The sequence below is a fragment of the Lissotriton helveticus genome, chromosome 10 (assembly GCF_964261635.1).
Source record: "Lissotriton helveticus chromosome 10, aLisHel1.1, whole genome shotgun sequence".
In the NCBI taxonomy this organism is placed as follows: domain Eukaryota; kingdom Metazoa; phylum Chordata; class Amphibia; order Caudata; family Salamandridae; genus Lissotriton; species Lissotriton helveticus.
Window position 1 is genome coordinate 1,145,384,034 of NC_136071.1, and position 15,300 is coordinate 1,145,399,333.

Sequence of the window (15,300 nt, forward strand, 5' to 3'; positions counted from 1 at the left end):
GAGCTTGCTACCTCCTTTGACTTGATTCCTCTGCTGTATTAGTTTGTCATTATTTTCTGAAATACTAATAAAAGATTTAAACCATAAAAAGTGGACAACCCCCCCCCCCAAGGCCAGCCGATAAAAAACGAGCATTAATTATTTCTTATCTCGTAGGTGTACACTTTAAAGATAGCCCGCACCTGCACGCCAGAACGTTGCCAAATCTCTATTTAGTATCAGCTCTGCCTCCATATTATCAGCCCAAACTGTCTAAGAGTTTCTTATAAATGAACAGACCCAGGCCTCACAAACCAAGGCTTACAAAGCCACAGACTTTATCCTCCTGGGTGTCCAGATGTCTGCTGGTCACAGCAGGTTTTACGCTGCCTCAAAAAAGTGAGGGGAATTACGTGCTTGGAATTTGAACAAAGCTCACAGAGCAGCCCGGCTCCACCCCGCCCCCTCCTCCTATAAGCGGCAGCATCGGAGCTGCCGACTGCGGACCTGGGGATCAGTGTTCAAGCCTCAACGTTGCTCAACATCCTGTGAATGTATTCAAATCACTGCGTGCCCACTTTATGTAATTGTACACATTTACATTAATCCACGAGCATAGATGTCCTGAATCGCTGCTGGCCACCACGCCTTACTATGTTATTTTTGTTCCGAACAACGATCTCCGAATATTATTGGCATTTGACTTATTTATGTCATTGAATTTTATCTCCTTTTGAATGGGATATATCTAGACCATCAATACTGTACTCTGAGCCTTGAAGCACGTTGGCTAAAAAGAATCAGTTGTTGACTACTTGGTTTTTAAATGTCTGAACTTACCGATAAAGAACATTTTCCGACTACAAGTGATCCTTGGACCTACTTTTTCTTTTCTTTAACTTTGTATGGACTTGCGGTGCTCTAAAAAATAATGATGATGTCTTTGAAATGATGGGTGCTAATTCCAATTTTGTCTACATTTACATTAAACAATAATAAAAGTGCAGGTGCAAAGAAGTCTGTGGTAGTGTGAGCAGTTTCCAAAATGAAACGTCTTTGTATTTCCACGATAATATAATAATAAATGCACAAAAGCACGTGCCGAAAACAAATAAACATGCAAAGGGTATACAGTAGTAAACACGCTTACTGTTTTATGTGTCTTAGAAAAAGGAACCATCTTTGTATTTCGGTGATAATATAATAATAATACTAAATGCACAAGAAAAATGAACAGAAAACAAGAAAGGATGTTTTATTATAAACATACAAACGGCCCACAGTATTAAACACTGCCGATGTTTTGCGTGTCCCAGGAGAAGAAGCTGTATGCAGTGCTCGCACTACATTAAAATTCCTTGTGTTGCCCATTCGTCTAAAAAGGGTGGAGGGGCCATCACATACATACTATACAGTGTGATGACCAAACAAAATGCTTTTTAAGTTAAATTGCCAGAAGCAAAGCTAGGCACACAAAGGAGGAACTGTTACTGAAATGCAGCAATAACAAAGCTGAATTTCTGATTGACAGCCAATAAGAATCAGTGGGTGAGCCACAAGTCATAGAATAGGATACAACAGGTCTTGCAGACAGCGCATGCGCTGTCTTAGGCTCGACCTAAAAAGGAAAGGATGGCTTCATAGAAAAAACATAAAGCCTAGCGTGAGGTCATCCTCTTCACGCAGTCACTGCGCTACTTAACACATCCGATTAAAGTAACATTACATTTATTAGCATTCTGTTCATCTTTAGTGTTTTGTCAAACCTCAGTCATTTACCCTATGGCATGTAGTTGATACTAGATTGACAGATTCCTAGTACTTTGTGATCGTTTAAAGTTATGGACAGTAATATCCACCAGGAGGCTCCATGAGGTCTACGTATGTGAAGTAGAGACGCCATGGCAGTGGTCTGTGGTTTAAGCCAAGAAGTATTAAATTGGGTATAGATGTAGGTTAAGTAATAATTGGCGCAGTCTGCGGGAGGAATGTCGGGTTAAGTTGAGGGACAGAAAGGGAGTAAAAGGTAAAAAGACAGTTGGGACAAAAGGGCAGTTGAGGCTATGGCCATTTGCCCAGCTTGTAAATAGTGTAATCTTTTTTGTCATCAAGTGTTGGCAGTACCTAGTAGATTTCAGAAATTTTTTGTTAGGGTCAACCTAGGAGTGTTTGAGGAGCAGCACATGGTGTGAATTGTTAAAGACAGCCATAAATGCCCTTTGAGTCCACCCAGAAGCGACAGCGGAACTTTTGGTATGCAAACGGATGTAATGCAGGGGTTCCAGGTGTAAATCTTGGGGGCATTAATTACTTTGACAGTAATATTGTGGGGTTTATCTCAAGATAATTAATTATGGTCCCTATGGTCAGCGGATGAATTTGATCAACTTCGTCCAATGTTTAATTTGCTTTAGCCTCTAGACCTTTTCTCGCTGATACCCACCGCCACCACCCCACCCTTTGTGTTTAATTTAAGGGTACCTCCACCCTCAGAGGCTCTAAGCGGAGAGTCATACTTAACCACAAGACATCTGAGCAATAGGACGCCCGGATTAGTGTGAAGGAAAAGGCTACAACATGTCCACATGACATATTTGGGTTGGAGATGTCAGCCATTGGCAAACCAGCCGAGTAGCCATTTCGAAAAACCACATGACCCAGGCCAGAAATTTGTCTTCACAAACACATTAACCGCATGCGTGCGGGCGGAATTCCGCCCGTACGCTGGGATTTACTCATTCCCATGTTTTATGACGAGCTGGGCTCGTCATGAGCGTGCGAGGAGGCTACCTCATGACGAGCCCAGCTCGTCATGAGCGTCGAAGGGGTTAAGCTAACAGCAGTGTTCATCTTTGAAGAAGCAAGTTGAAAACTTAGCACATGTAAAGTTTTTTTTTTTGTAAAAGAGTTTCAAAGCGATAAAAAGAAAACACGACTCCTTCCTTTTGCCAAGCACTATCAGCAAAATATACACCAAGAATGGATTTGAGGAAAAACACCTTTTCTAAAGCAAAAACAGCAGGTAAACACAGCAAGGGTTTGAAAGCAGATGTGCTTCTGTTAGAATTAGCACTTTCTTCGAAAAATGTGTTTAGTCCTTGAGACTTTGAAAAAGAATGCTGCTCGCTTAATTATTCTTGTAACGTTATCTGGCATTTGTCTATTGTATAATAGCAACTAGTGTGTCATTGTGACACTTCCCATCTGGAGTTATGAAAGGTGAATTTATATATTGTATTGCATGGGTGTGTGGTGTGACATGTGGGAGGCACTGGGTGAGGTGCATGCTTTCCCTGCACTTATATGCATGTTTGTGGCCTACATCATGGTGAAGATAAACATCCTATTCTTTCTCTTTTTTTATTATTTTAAATTTTTTTTAAAGCAGCAGTGTTTCGGTCTGGCTATAGACTGTATTGGCTGTATTAACCGAGTTAATACAGTCCATACATCGAAATTGGCAAAAGGTCATTCATTTGCACATAGGTTAGGTCATAGTTATCAGCTATTAGTTAATTGTAACTATCATTCATGTTGTGTGGCATATTGTCTTGGAAGCAAGGTGTTTCCGAGAGACCACCACCTGCTGCGACAAAAGTGCACCTACTGACCCCTCCATTAAATGACCTGCGATGTACTGTGACCTTTCCTTTCAGTATGTTATTGTACCTGGGCAATTTCACAGTGTGTTTGTCCTCCAAGGTGTGAAGGAGCCAAGGAGTAAAGCCCCTGACTGGGACTCGGGCTTGCTTTCTCGAACCGACACTCGCGCGCTCATGACCAGCAGACTGGACTACGGCAAAGCACTATACACCAGAATCAACAGAACCCTTCTACACAAACTTCTAACCATCCAGAATGCAGCAGCCACATTCCTCCTCAATACACATGACCCATCACCAACGAGACCTCCACTGGCTCCCCGTCGAGAAGAGGGTCACCTTCAAACAACTCACCCACGCCTACAAATCCCTCAACAACATCGGACCCAAATACCTCAACGAGAAAATATCCTTCCACGTACCCAATAGGAACCTCGACTCCGCCAACCTCGCCCTGGCAGAGGACCCCTGCATCCACAGAAACAGAACAGGTGGGAGAGCCTTCTCTTAAATCGCAGCCAAGACCTGGAACAAGCTCCCTGTGAACATCAGACGCTGCCCGACCCTGCACATGTACAGGAAGGACCTCCAGACCTGTCTATTCGACTGATCCGTAGCTGCTTCCACCCCCCTTCCCCCCAGCGACCTGAGACCCTCACGGGTGAGTAGCGTGCTTTATAAATCCCTGATTGATTTATTGATTGGCCCATCTCACACCCTGCTGCAGTGGAGTAAGACCTCCCCTTTGCTCTGAGTTTCTTGTGCCAATCTATCACCCCATACCTGCTGGGCACCCTGGTCCAGCCTTAGAGAGAAATTCTGATATTCTGTGGCACCCAGTGGTCACTTTAGCCCAGCGATGTGGGTATAGCATTTACTCCACAACTACAGGGGCTTGAGGAGAGCCAAGCTACAACCTTAGTGGAGGGCGCTGCTGTCCACCTCTAGCCTGGCAGGCTGTCTTTCCCCATACTCCATCAGTGCGACTGAGGTGGACCAGACCAGGACTGGCTGCCAGGGCTTTCAGCATAGAGAAGACAGCAGCCATGTAGTAGTCACCATATTGCTGGCTGGACACCAAGAAGTATTTTATAAGCCATCATCTTGAAACTGAAAGGAGTAGATGTTTTTGTTCTTGCCAGCACGTTCTCTGTATGTAATAGCACTCTTATTAGGCAGTGGTGGAAAGTCAACTGCTTTATATTTAGGCCTTTAGTCCTCTCCAGAGTCCTAAATGTCGTTCCAAATACCTACACCTTTTAATAAGAATTTCCCATTTGAAGTATAACGTTTTTTTAACACTAGTTTCGCAAATGCTTCGGAGCGCTTCCCCTTTCAGTTTTTAAATAAAGTCTACACTCAAATCTGTTGTCATACTAAATTCAATAAGGAGCGGTATTTCACACATTGAACTGAAAGACTAAGCTATTTTGTTTATGTTAAGAACTTCTGCTGTTGTCCACATTTTGCCTATAGAGCTTTGTAAATATGTAAATACATGGGTTTACAGTATTCTTCTTGGTACTTCCTATATATATTTACAATATACAAAATACTGCTGAGTTGCGTTGATAAAGTCACGGACACATTCATAATAAGCCAAACAAAAGTTTTATTAAAGAGAATCTCTAAAGTATAAGAGCCCAGGAGACTCATTCCGCTGCTGCCGTCTCCACATCTGTCCGGGCATTTCACGCTTCCTAAGACCCTGGAACACTAATGTCACCATAGAACATCATTGACATAGAACATCATTTACATAAACATTACTCCACATATCTCCCCATTTTAATTTCTAACAAAACATAAGTGAACACTACACCTATATCACCCCCACCCCCAAAAAAGCACATAATGTACACAACTTAAATTAGTCCAGCAAATTTTCTGGCAATCACCTGACCATGAACACCTTCACAACTTAAACTAATCCAACAATCGTTTAGGAAATTGTCTGATACGAGAACTCTTTCTTAGAGACTCACTACCTTCAAAAAGAAAACTTGCCACCTCTTTAACCCCATCCACAACTTTCTTTGTGAGACTATAATCGTCATATTTACACACCCTTGCAACTCGTGACAAATTCCACCACTGTCCGTTGGATACCTGCACTGAATTGACACAAACTCTGCTCACGTGAATAGGATCCCTAAACTTAGACAACCCTTTCTTTAACAACAAAGGATCTCTAATGCAAACCCAATGTTCAGCTTTCACTTTACAGCATTTCTGTGATTCCCTTTGCTAGATGCTACATCCTCCACTCTTGCCCTTGATGCTTCATCACTGACTAGCTTCTCTTTTTCAGTCTCCTTACGTATGCTAACATCTGCCACCCGATCATTCACTTTCAGGGAAAAATGTTTTTTCCAAATTGAATTCAAACGATTCTCTGAGCACTCAATAATAGATCACGTGTCGAGGTCGTGGTATCAACTGTTCTTTTATTGCAGTATCCAAATCCAATTCTAGTCCTCACACTCGGACTTTCAACTTGCCCAATTGCCAACATGTGGCCTGACCCAAAGAGGCAGCGCTAAGTCTCTTGATTTCAGCATTTTTATTGCTCCCCAAAGACTTTGGGGGACGCCTTTCTGATCTCCATATTTAAAAGCCAATAAAGCAGCCACCATGTGCCAAACTCAAGTCCTGTAAAAGCTTACAAAAATGTCTTGTTCAGTGGAAAAAAAAGATTACTTTTTATGTTGAATGCATGTGTGAGATAAAGAATTGGATGCGACACTGTGTGATAGTTTGTACTTTTTAGCTGTAAAATAGTCACTCATACATTGTAATGGAAACATTTCCTAGGACACGTTATGATATACCAAACTGTCAATAGTATTAGGTGGCATATGTTTACTCCTCTGATGCTCGCTGTGTGTATGTGCATAATTTGTTTAAAGAATAGTGAACGCAACGCCGGCAGACATCTGCACTATCAAGCCAGACCTAAAGCAACCCATAATCTTTGGGTAGGGCAGTTGATTGGCTCTCTCCAGGGTCGTTTCTCTGTTGTGATATTGCCCAATAGCTATTTTCCATTAGAACATATGACTTGCCAACAAATTGTTCCCTTCTGTAACCGAAATGAGCATTCCCTATGAAATATGATGAAGCATATTGTATGTAATACAAGACCCGCCACTGGAGGCGCAGAAGGACTTTTCCCACTTAATGAAAACCAGTTTGAGCTTATTTTAAAAAAAAAATCTATTTCCAATTGGAGAGTGTGCCTAGCAAGTATCGTTTTTTTCATTTAAGGGGGAACTAATATTAATCCGGGCAATCTGGTCCAGGTACTACAGCTGTTTCCACACTCGCCTCTTTTCAGCCTGTCTTTGAATTTCCCCTTGCTGTCACTTACTCCTGGGAAGCAGGAAGGCTGTCTGCTTTGGAGAGTGACAGGCATGCCCTTAAACAGCCCCTGCCCCTCTTCTTCCTTGAACTTTGAAAACAGAAGGACAGATCAAACAACTGTAACTGTATCATGTGTCACTAAAGAAGGTAAACCTCTCTAATTTAACAGAAATAATTACCGTGCCCATTCACCACACCTCCCAAACTTGCTTCCATTTAAGTAAACATTTCCATGTTGAACCATCATTTTAATGACACCTGGAGCACTTTGATCACCTAGATAATTTGCTCCTGATGAAGTTGACAAATGCATGTTTTTATAACAAGGTATTGTTACTGGTGTATAAATCAAAAATAAGGAAGTTGACCCAGAGAATCACATTTACAATGGATGATACAGAAACAAAGTGCCTTACAGCTAATATTTTGGTCTAACCAGTAAGGACTTTACATTATATTGGCAATTCAGAAGAAACTATTCGAATTAGTTTCAGATTGAGTAAAATCCCTTAAAATTGTAACCCTAAAAATATACAAAAGCATAATCCCAAAACAAGATCCCTAGCCCGCAATGTCCACAATATTCTTTGTCAGATGATACTTATATCGCTAATAATGAAACGTGCATCTTTCCTGTGTGTAATGAGATTTTATTCATTTTACTCCAAAAATGTCTTTTTTTTTAAATTCTAGTTTTCCTAATTGTTTCTTTAGTTGCTGGCTATGGGTAGGCGGGACTTTTCTGAAGCCAAGGGTCATCAAAGTTCAAGTAGATTTATTGCTGACATTGACAGAATTGTCTACACACGTTACCATCTACAATATTTGTTTTTTTTCTGGCTTTGGTTTGCAGGTGCAAGGCCTGTTGCTAATATTTCCATCACTATGAAGGAGCAGTTAAAGGCTGTGCAGTGAGTCACTGCAAATTTGAAGTCTCGGCGGATTATCTCTGGGAACTTTGTGCAGGTCAGCTCCACACGTTTTACTTGAACTGACAGAACTTTCTCTTGGCTTCCTAATTTTTGTTTTGTACTTTTGTAGTAAGGGAGAGAAAGGGGACAATCATGTGTTGAACTTGAGAAGGCATATTAGTTGAGTCTACAGTATTTGCTGATTGTGTGGTGGTTTTGAGGTAGTTGCTGTCAAAATGTTCCGTAATTTCCCCCGTGAGGCAGTGAGAAACCCCCTTTAATGAATACATTGTTTGTTATGCTTCTCTCTTAAAAAAATTAAACTACCTTTACTTTCCATATGTGTATCCACCTAGTCAGACATTATCCTGTGTACCATTTTGTTGCTGTCTTGCAAAACGTTTCTTGTGGAAATGCTACTGTGCTCAAATAAAGACAAATGTATGTGGATTATTGAATCAGAGGGCCTGATTTAGAGTTTGCGGACAGGGTACTCCATTGCAACTGCGAGGAAGTACCCTGTCCGAGAAACTCTTGGTCAGCCTGCTGAATTAGGAGTTGGGTGGACTGCCTGGTTTACACCAGTGGAGTCGAAATGTACAATGCGTACATATTCTTCTGAGGAAATATGGGCTGTCAGAGGTAAGCAATGTGTCCCGTCTACCCAATGTACAGTGGGCTGCCAGATTTTTTTATTTTTTTCACTTGCACCCTAAGAAATATCCTGGAGGCAAGTGACAGTAAAAATACAACTGGCATTGACAGAGCCAATAAATCTCACCTAAGTGAGATATATTGGCTTTGAGAATGTCTTTTAGCCAGGTTGTTCAGCAGCTTGGCTGTTAAGCAGCATTGCTGAAAGTTAGAAAAAAACACTATGGAGCAGCCAGCACTGGCCTTGTCATAGTGTTTTTTTCCCCTTTATGGCGGGTGTGTGGGAATATGGACAGAGAGAGGGACGGTGGGAGGAAACATGCAAAGAATGGCAATGGGAGAGAGCAAGCAGACACGGACAACTGGAGGGTGGGCAAGTTAGGAAGCAGACTGACAGGGAAGAAATATATGAGGAAGTCGGGTGCAAAAGACATACTCTGTAGAGCGCTTCAACAAAAAGAGGGGGGAACACTGATGATGAAAGGAGGGAGAGGAGTGTGGGGAGAAGGATAAAAAGATTTAATGTTAAAAAGACATAACACCAGGTAAGTGCTGAAGAAGAATCTTTAGTCTGTCTTCCACCACCAACAGGTTCCAAGACAGTTGTAGAATGTTGGTTCACAGACAGTAAGAACGTTCCAATGGCAGGACAAAGGCAGGGGTGAGGGAGAGGGCTATACCAAGTGCGTTACAACAGATACGATGCAGCCTGCGGTGTCCACATCGCAGCACTTCCTTTTGGGTTTTTTTTTAAACGGGTGGGGTGTCAGCACCAAAAAGGGCGGGGTAGGTGTTATGGAACAAGCAAACATAGACAACGGGAGGGCGGGTGGAAGGGAGCATACACATGGAAAAGAAATACTGGAGGGAGCCACTTGCAGAAGACTGTAGAGTGCTTAAACAACAAGCATTGGAGTAGCCAATAGGTCTGGCCTCTTTGACCTTATAAGTGTTTAACCATGCAACAGGTGATGTTGTTAAACCAAGGATCTTGTGCTGGATAACTAAACACTTATAAGGTCCTAAAGGCGAGACCTATTGGCTATGCCAATGCTTGTTAGACTTGGCTTGGGGCTGGTCTTACCAACAATTGATTTCACCTTCTCCAGGTCAATTTCGTTCAGGGTACAAATATTAGAGTTCATTACCTTGCCATTTGTGGGTATTCCCTTGGCGGGTTCTGATGCCTTACGTTTCCCCATTAAGTTCTGCTATTACAAAATATGTAGATGGTACAGCAAAGAGCAATAGAAAGAATAGCATGGTAAAACAAACTTTAACTAATAAATAATTACAATGTGAACGACAACTAAAACTAGGATGAGTCGAATCAGGCTCAATCCACTACTAAAACCTTAGCCTAGAAAAAAACACAGAGGAGGCCCAAATCAAAAATAGCCTATTGCAACTAGTGTGGATTTCCCACTCTTGCCTCAAACTTACCGAAAATGCAATGGTTAATAATAAGCCTCAAGATTAAAAAACTAAACTAAGCGAAACCCCAAAATAAAAAATTATAGGCAAGGATCACTAAAGCGTTGGGGGCACAACAAAGTTTTGGGGGATTTTGAGACTCCGCTTGTTCAAAGATTATTGCAAGCCTCCTGAGTTTCAGCAGAAGTAATCTTGGGGAGCTACCATGAAGCCTGGAGTTGTTCATGTCATGTCTGTCTAGTCTAGAGGATACCAAGTGTAAAACAGCAAACCCGGCTTCTAAAACGAACGAGACGGCTAAAGATGAGAGTGGATCACAGTACCTTTTTAGGGAACCCAAGAGGGGTGGCCCGGCCCAACCTCCTCAAGACACGGACAGGCCTGCCCTTGACTTGAGCTTCACCCTTGTGCAATTGACATCCGGTGCGGGCAGAATGGGCTTCCCTCGCGCCCGTGAGATTCTGGGGGCTGTAGTGCTCTTTAGCCCTGGTAGCGCACCTCGCCCCCCCTCTCCCTCCCACCCAGGCTACTAGTTAAATTTTATTTAATTATAGCTGTATATTGGTGAGATGTTTTGTAAGACAGTGTTACTGAGTGTAAAAATGACAACACTCAAGCTATACTATCACAAAATGTACGGCATTGCGCCATATAATATGCCTTTTCTTGACGGATAATTTGATCCTCCCCAGCCGTTCATTTCCAGTGTCCCTGCCTATAGGCAGACAGTGAGTTAAGTGCCACTTGCGCTGCGACACGCCAGCCCTTACAAGTCTCCTGTCTACTCACTATTCCATGTGTGTCCCCGTCTCGCACTTTGTTTATGTTTCTGGCCTGCTAACTACCTCTAACTAGGACAGGAATGAGATCCCCCGACCTTGGCTCCGGCACGCAGCCCGTTAGCTGGGACTGCACCATTTATCACATGGAGATTGCAGGTTTGATCTCGCTGTCTGGGCAGAGCACGAGAGCGCTAATGTGTCTCGCGGCACAGGAACGCCTGATGGAAGTCAGTCTGACTGCTGCGCCCCCACCTCTCCCCAAGGATCTCAAACCTGGAGAGCACACAACGGCGACAGACACGGAGTGCCCGGAATACAGATGTGCCCTGGATACTGCCAATACCGGTGAAGGGACAGAAAATGCGCGAGAACGCGAAGCTCTCTAGATACAGACTTGAGAGAGAGCAGCTTTCTGTAGCGCAATGATTACCTATGCGGTTTAATTGGCAATTGACTGGAATTATGTAGGAAATGTATAGGGGTATGCAAAACCGGACCTGATTCGCGAATAGGTTACATCGGTTAGAATAAAAAGCGGGAACATCTCTGATGCGCAAGACTGGGGGGTGACATCCAAAGCACTAGCAAACTAAATCAGGGCCCATTTTGAAATTTGCCTTGTTTTGCAAAAGGAAATGCTACATCAGTTACCCACGCCTACCTGCTTCCTGGTGTTCATTAATTTGTACTGATAGCCTAGGTATTACTAACTATATGTACAGGACAACATTCTCCAGTTACTTGGATTCTTGGCGCTTTATGTAGCCTTTGGAATGCATTCATGGAGGTTTCATAGTGGAGAAAATTCATTCTCCAATCAGCCCGTCATGGGACATGAACGGCTCTTTACAGGGCAGACAGAAGATGAGCACGCGGGGACTGGCTTTACCGGCGGCGTAAAAAAAGTCCCCAAAGTATCACGCCGCCAGTAAAGCCTCCAGTCCCCGCATGCACATCTTCTGTCCCACCGCTTGCACGCCTGGAATCAGTATTGATTCCAAAAGTCCCTCGCCATGGCGAGAGCAGCGCATGCGCTCTGCTAACGCCAGGCGAGATCTAAAAAGAAAAAAGTGGCTCCCAAAAGCGCGGGCAGTAGAAGGACACAGGTACTTGGGCCATGCTTCAGGGGAGAGCCAAAGCGAGGAAGTGGCAGCTGCACCCACGGACAAGCGGGGAAACCAGCAAATCAGAGTGACCAGAAGGCAACCAATAGTAAGCAATGGGTGTGTCTAAGCCTCTTGTATATAAACAAAATGTCTTGCAAGTGACAGAGCATGCGCTGCGCATAAAAATTACCCTCCCACCACAAGAGAGAACTCCTATGGTGTTAAGGACAGTAGTTTTTACTTTTCCAAAAATAAACTCCTTCCTTGGGAGTATGTTTTGGGATTTTTTTTTATTTAAAGTTTGTTATAAGCGCCCCTCATTAATGAGGGACACACACCAAACTTTTAAATGGCTTTGTGTAAACTGCCATGACAATGGTTCATACAAACCCATAGGGTTCACAGCAGGGTCGGCGGTAAACTCCAATTTTGGCTTGCAGATTAAAGGTAAGGTGGCGGACGTAACGTTCACTGTCACCCTGACTACCTGGACTAAGGGCTTGAGAATTGAGAGGGCATTGAAAAGCATGAAAGAATGGTATGTAAAATAATTTACTTTTTGTCTATTCTTGTGACATGTTAGTTCCATATAAATATGTATCATAAAACAGCATGTTAAATACATTCAAAGGTTCCTTATTCCACGACTTAAGGATCCATCTACCGTACTATTACTATGGGAATCCTAGGTGAAATTTACCATATAATGTCAGCTGGTGGGAAACTATTCCATTTGAACTCTTATGTTGTCATTATCACAGAGGGTGATTATCTGGAAAGCTATTCTGAAAGTAAGATACAAGGTGGGTGGGTGTATTTAAACGCTTTCCCAGTTTTTTTTACTTAAAAGCTGCTTTTTGTTTTTCTTGCATGAAAATTTGTCAAGTAAGAATATTCTCTTTACATATGTCTCTTTCTTTCTAAAACAGCTGCCATGGATTTAGATGATGACTTCTTTATTTTGGACCGTGAGAAAGCGGAGAACACTAGGAAGCGGAATAAGGACGTCCCGCTTTCTTCCTTTTCAGGAGATGAGTCAGTTGCATCACACTTTGCACTTGTCACGGCATATGAAGATATCAAGAAACGGCTAAAGGAGTCTGAAAAGGAGAACTCTTTTCTTAAGAAAAGAGTAAGGCTGCTAGAAGACCAGGTAACCTACGTTATAGGAGGCACATACAATCTTCACTTGTTAATTCTACTGTCCGAGAATTTGTATGCGCGCAGAGCATTACAGAGTGTAGTTTGGGTGTAGAACCTGATGCCAGAGAGTTTGATTTGCATTCTGGGTGAGTGCTATCAAGTAACCTCATTGCAAAATGTAAATTGACTAAAAAAATATTTAGAATCTAGTAGCTACTCGTTCTTTTAATTCTGTCATATGGAAATAAGTCAGTTTGCCATTTTGCGTGGTAAAATGCTCGATATTTTAGTAGGTTCCATGCTTGTGACCCATAAACTTGCTTTTTAATGGTTTTCTTAACGTAAGAGGCACAGTGCCTTTTAATTTTATTTCTGCATCTGCTCGGCAAGCTGGATGAAAAATGTCAGGTGTGTTCTGCGATTTGCATCTGTGGACAAATGCAAAAAGTCCAGCCTTAATTCTGAGGTGTCCTGAGGAACCAGTTTAAATCTTTGACAATTCACACTGCTATCCATATCTGCTCTCGCTCTTCTGACGAGTCAGGGAAGACTCCAAAGACTGAGAAGAGGAACGAGGAACCTTATTTTATATTTCTCTCCCACCCATTGAACTCATTCGTACTACTGACTTCCATGATTTTACACACCTGAGATCCTGGCCATGGATCATTTTGAGTCGTGTAGGATGCCTCATGGTGTACTGATTCTAGTTGTCATCTTGTCTGTGTCGGGTGCAGGTCTTCAAGGCCTTACAATGTTAAGTTTAACTATTGAAGAAGAAAGTATAACGTGTGTTTTCTTGGCCAAATCTTCTTTGTTCAAGGGCCTTTTATTTTTGAGGAATGTAATGTAGAGGGTCGTAAATTCACAGTGAGACTCACCACAGGTTTATCTTGGACAATACCACAACCACCACCAATACCACCACCTCCGCGCCTCTCGTTCACTAGTAATAGCTGGGACACTGTACGAGACCGGAGGTGCAGCCGATACCATCCCTCCCTCCATGGCTGCCATAAAGCATAGCCCGCCCTGCACCAGGAGGTTAAGCCTGGGCCCTACCACAGCTGGATTGTTTCTTATGAGGCCACTGATAGCAATGACATTACACAATGCCACACTGCACACTCAAATCACGGAGAGGGTGGGAAATAGCCCCCCCCCCCCACTCTTCCTCCTGAGCCGCAACCGTGTAATCACAGAGCGAAAGGTGTTGGAGCGCTTTGTTAGTGTTTATAGCTCGGATCATATGTAATTCTCACTTCACACTTTGTGTCTGTGTAATTTACAACACTAACACATCTTCACTGCACCATGTATCCCTGCTTTGAAGACGTTGCAGGACGGTCTCTTCCTCTGATATTTACAAACAAACAAGCGGCTGAAAAGTCCCTTTATTGCAATTCATTAGGTCTTGCATTAGCGAGTGTTTAAGCTATTAGTATTGTAAATGACAATGCCTTTTATTTATGTTTTAAAACTCAAAACATAAATAAAATGCATTGTCATTTACCGTGCCAACAGCTCAAACTATTGTGAATGCGAGACCTATTGAATTGCAAATGCGTATTGTTCATGTGATGACCCGTTAATTAGGTAGAACAACAAGATCAGTTGAACTATTTTTCTAGAGTAGGGCAGTTGGATACTTCCGATTCACTCTGTACCACCATCACGACATGTTCTACATGTACTATATATGCTTGTTCCTACCTTCACCCACAACATGAACACTTGAGCACTTTGAACTTTTTTTTTACTTAAAAAGAGTATTGATTGGATTGGTGGAAACTGTATGTCTTCATGAAATAACACATTCCTTGTTTTTGTTGCAATTGCCACGAAAAATGAATTGTCTATTAATAACATATTGTTTGTGAAAAGTACCACCGTGAACCCTTGTTTTTTAGTGCATTTGGACGCAAAGCATGGAATTTCAAACCTGACCCAGTTCTGGATTGCAGTAGTTTATGGCAGCACCCAAACCTGGAGCTCAGTGGGAAGAAGAGAGAGGAGGCAGGAAGGATAGTATTTGACGTTTCTTAGTTGTGGCAGCTGCAGGGTAGAGCACCCATCTACAGGCGGGGGCTAATGACACCCTGGCGCCTAGAATCATATCCGGCTTTTTTACCTTGCTAAGGAGAGAAGTTGTAGATTATGAAGCAGCACAGTGAGGCTTCCTTGGTGGCTCTTTTGTAATAGAACATGATGACCCCGGTTTTATTGCTGTAAAGTTTGAGTGCTGTTGCGTATGCAGTAACAAATAAAGAAAATGCACGTGTGCAAAGATTTTTTTAAATATACCTTTGAAAACGAACCGTAGCAG

The 15,300-nt window shown here is 42.6% G+C and overlaps 1 protein-coding gene across 3 annotated transcripts in view; it reads left to right on the plus strand.

Annotated features, from left to right (window-relative positions):
* Window positions 1–15,300, plus strand: part of AZI2 (5-azacytidine induced 2) — a 174,908-nt gene that overhangs the window by 15,334 nt on the left and 144,274 nt on the right. For all 3 annotated transcript variants that reach the window (XM_078663951.1, XM_078663952.1, XM_078663950.1), the window contains exons 2-3: window positions 7,798–7,910; window positions 12,761–12,984. In XM_078663951.1, coding sequence (XP_078520077.1) covers window positions 12,766–12,984 — 219 coding nt within the window. In that variant the 5' untranslated portion in view covers window positions 7,798–7,910; window positions 12,761–12,765. The remainder of the gene's footprint in view (window positions 1–7,797; window positions 7,911–12,760; window positions 12,985–15,300) is intronic.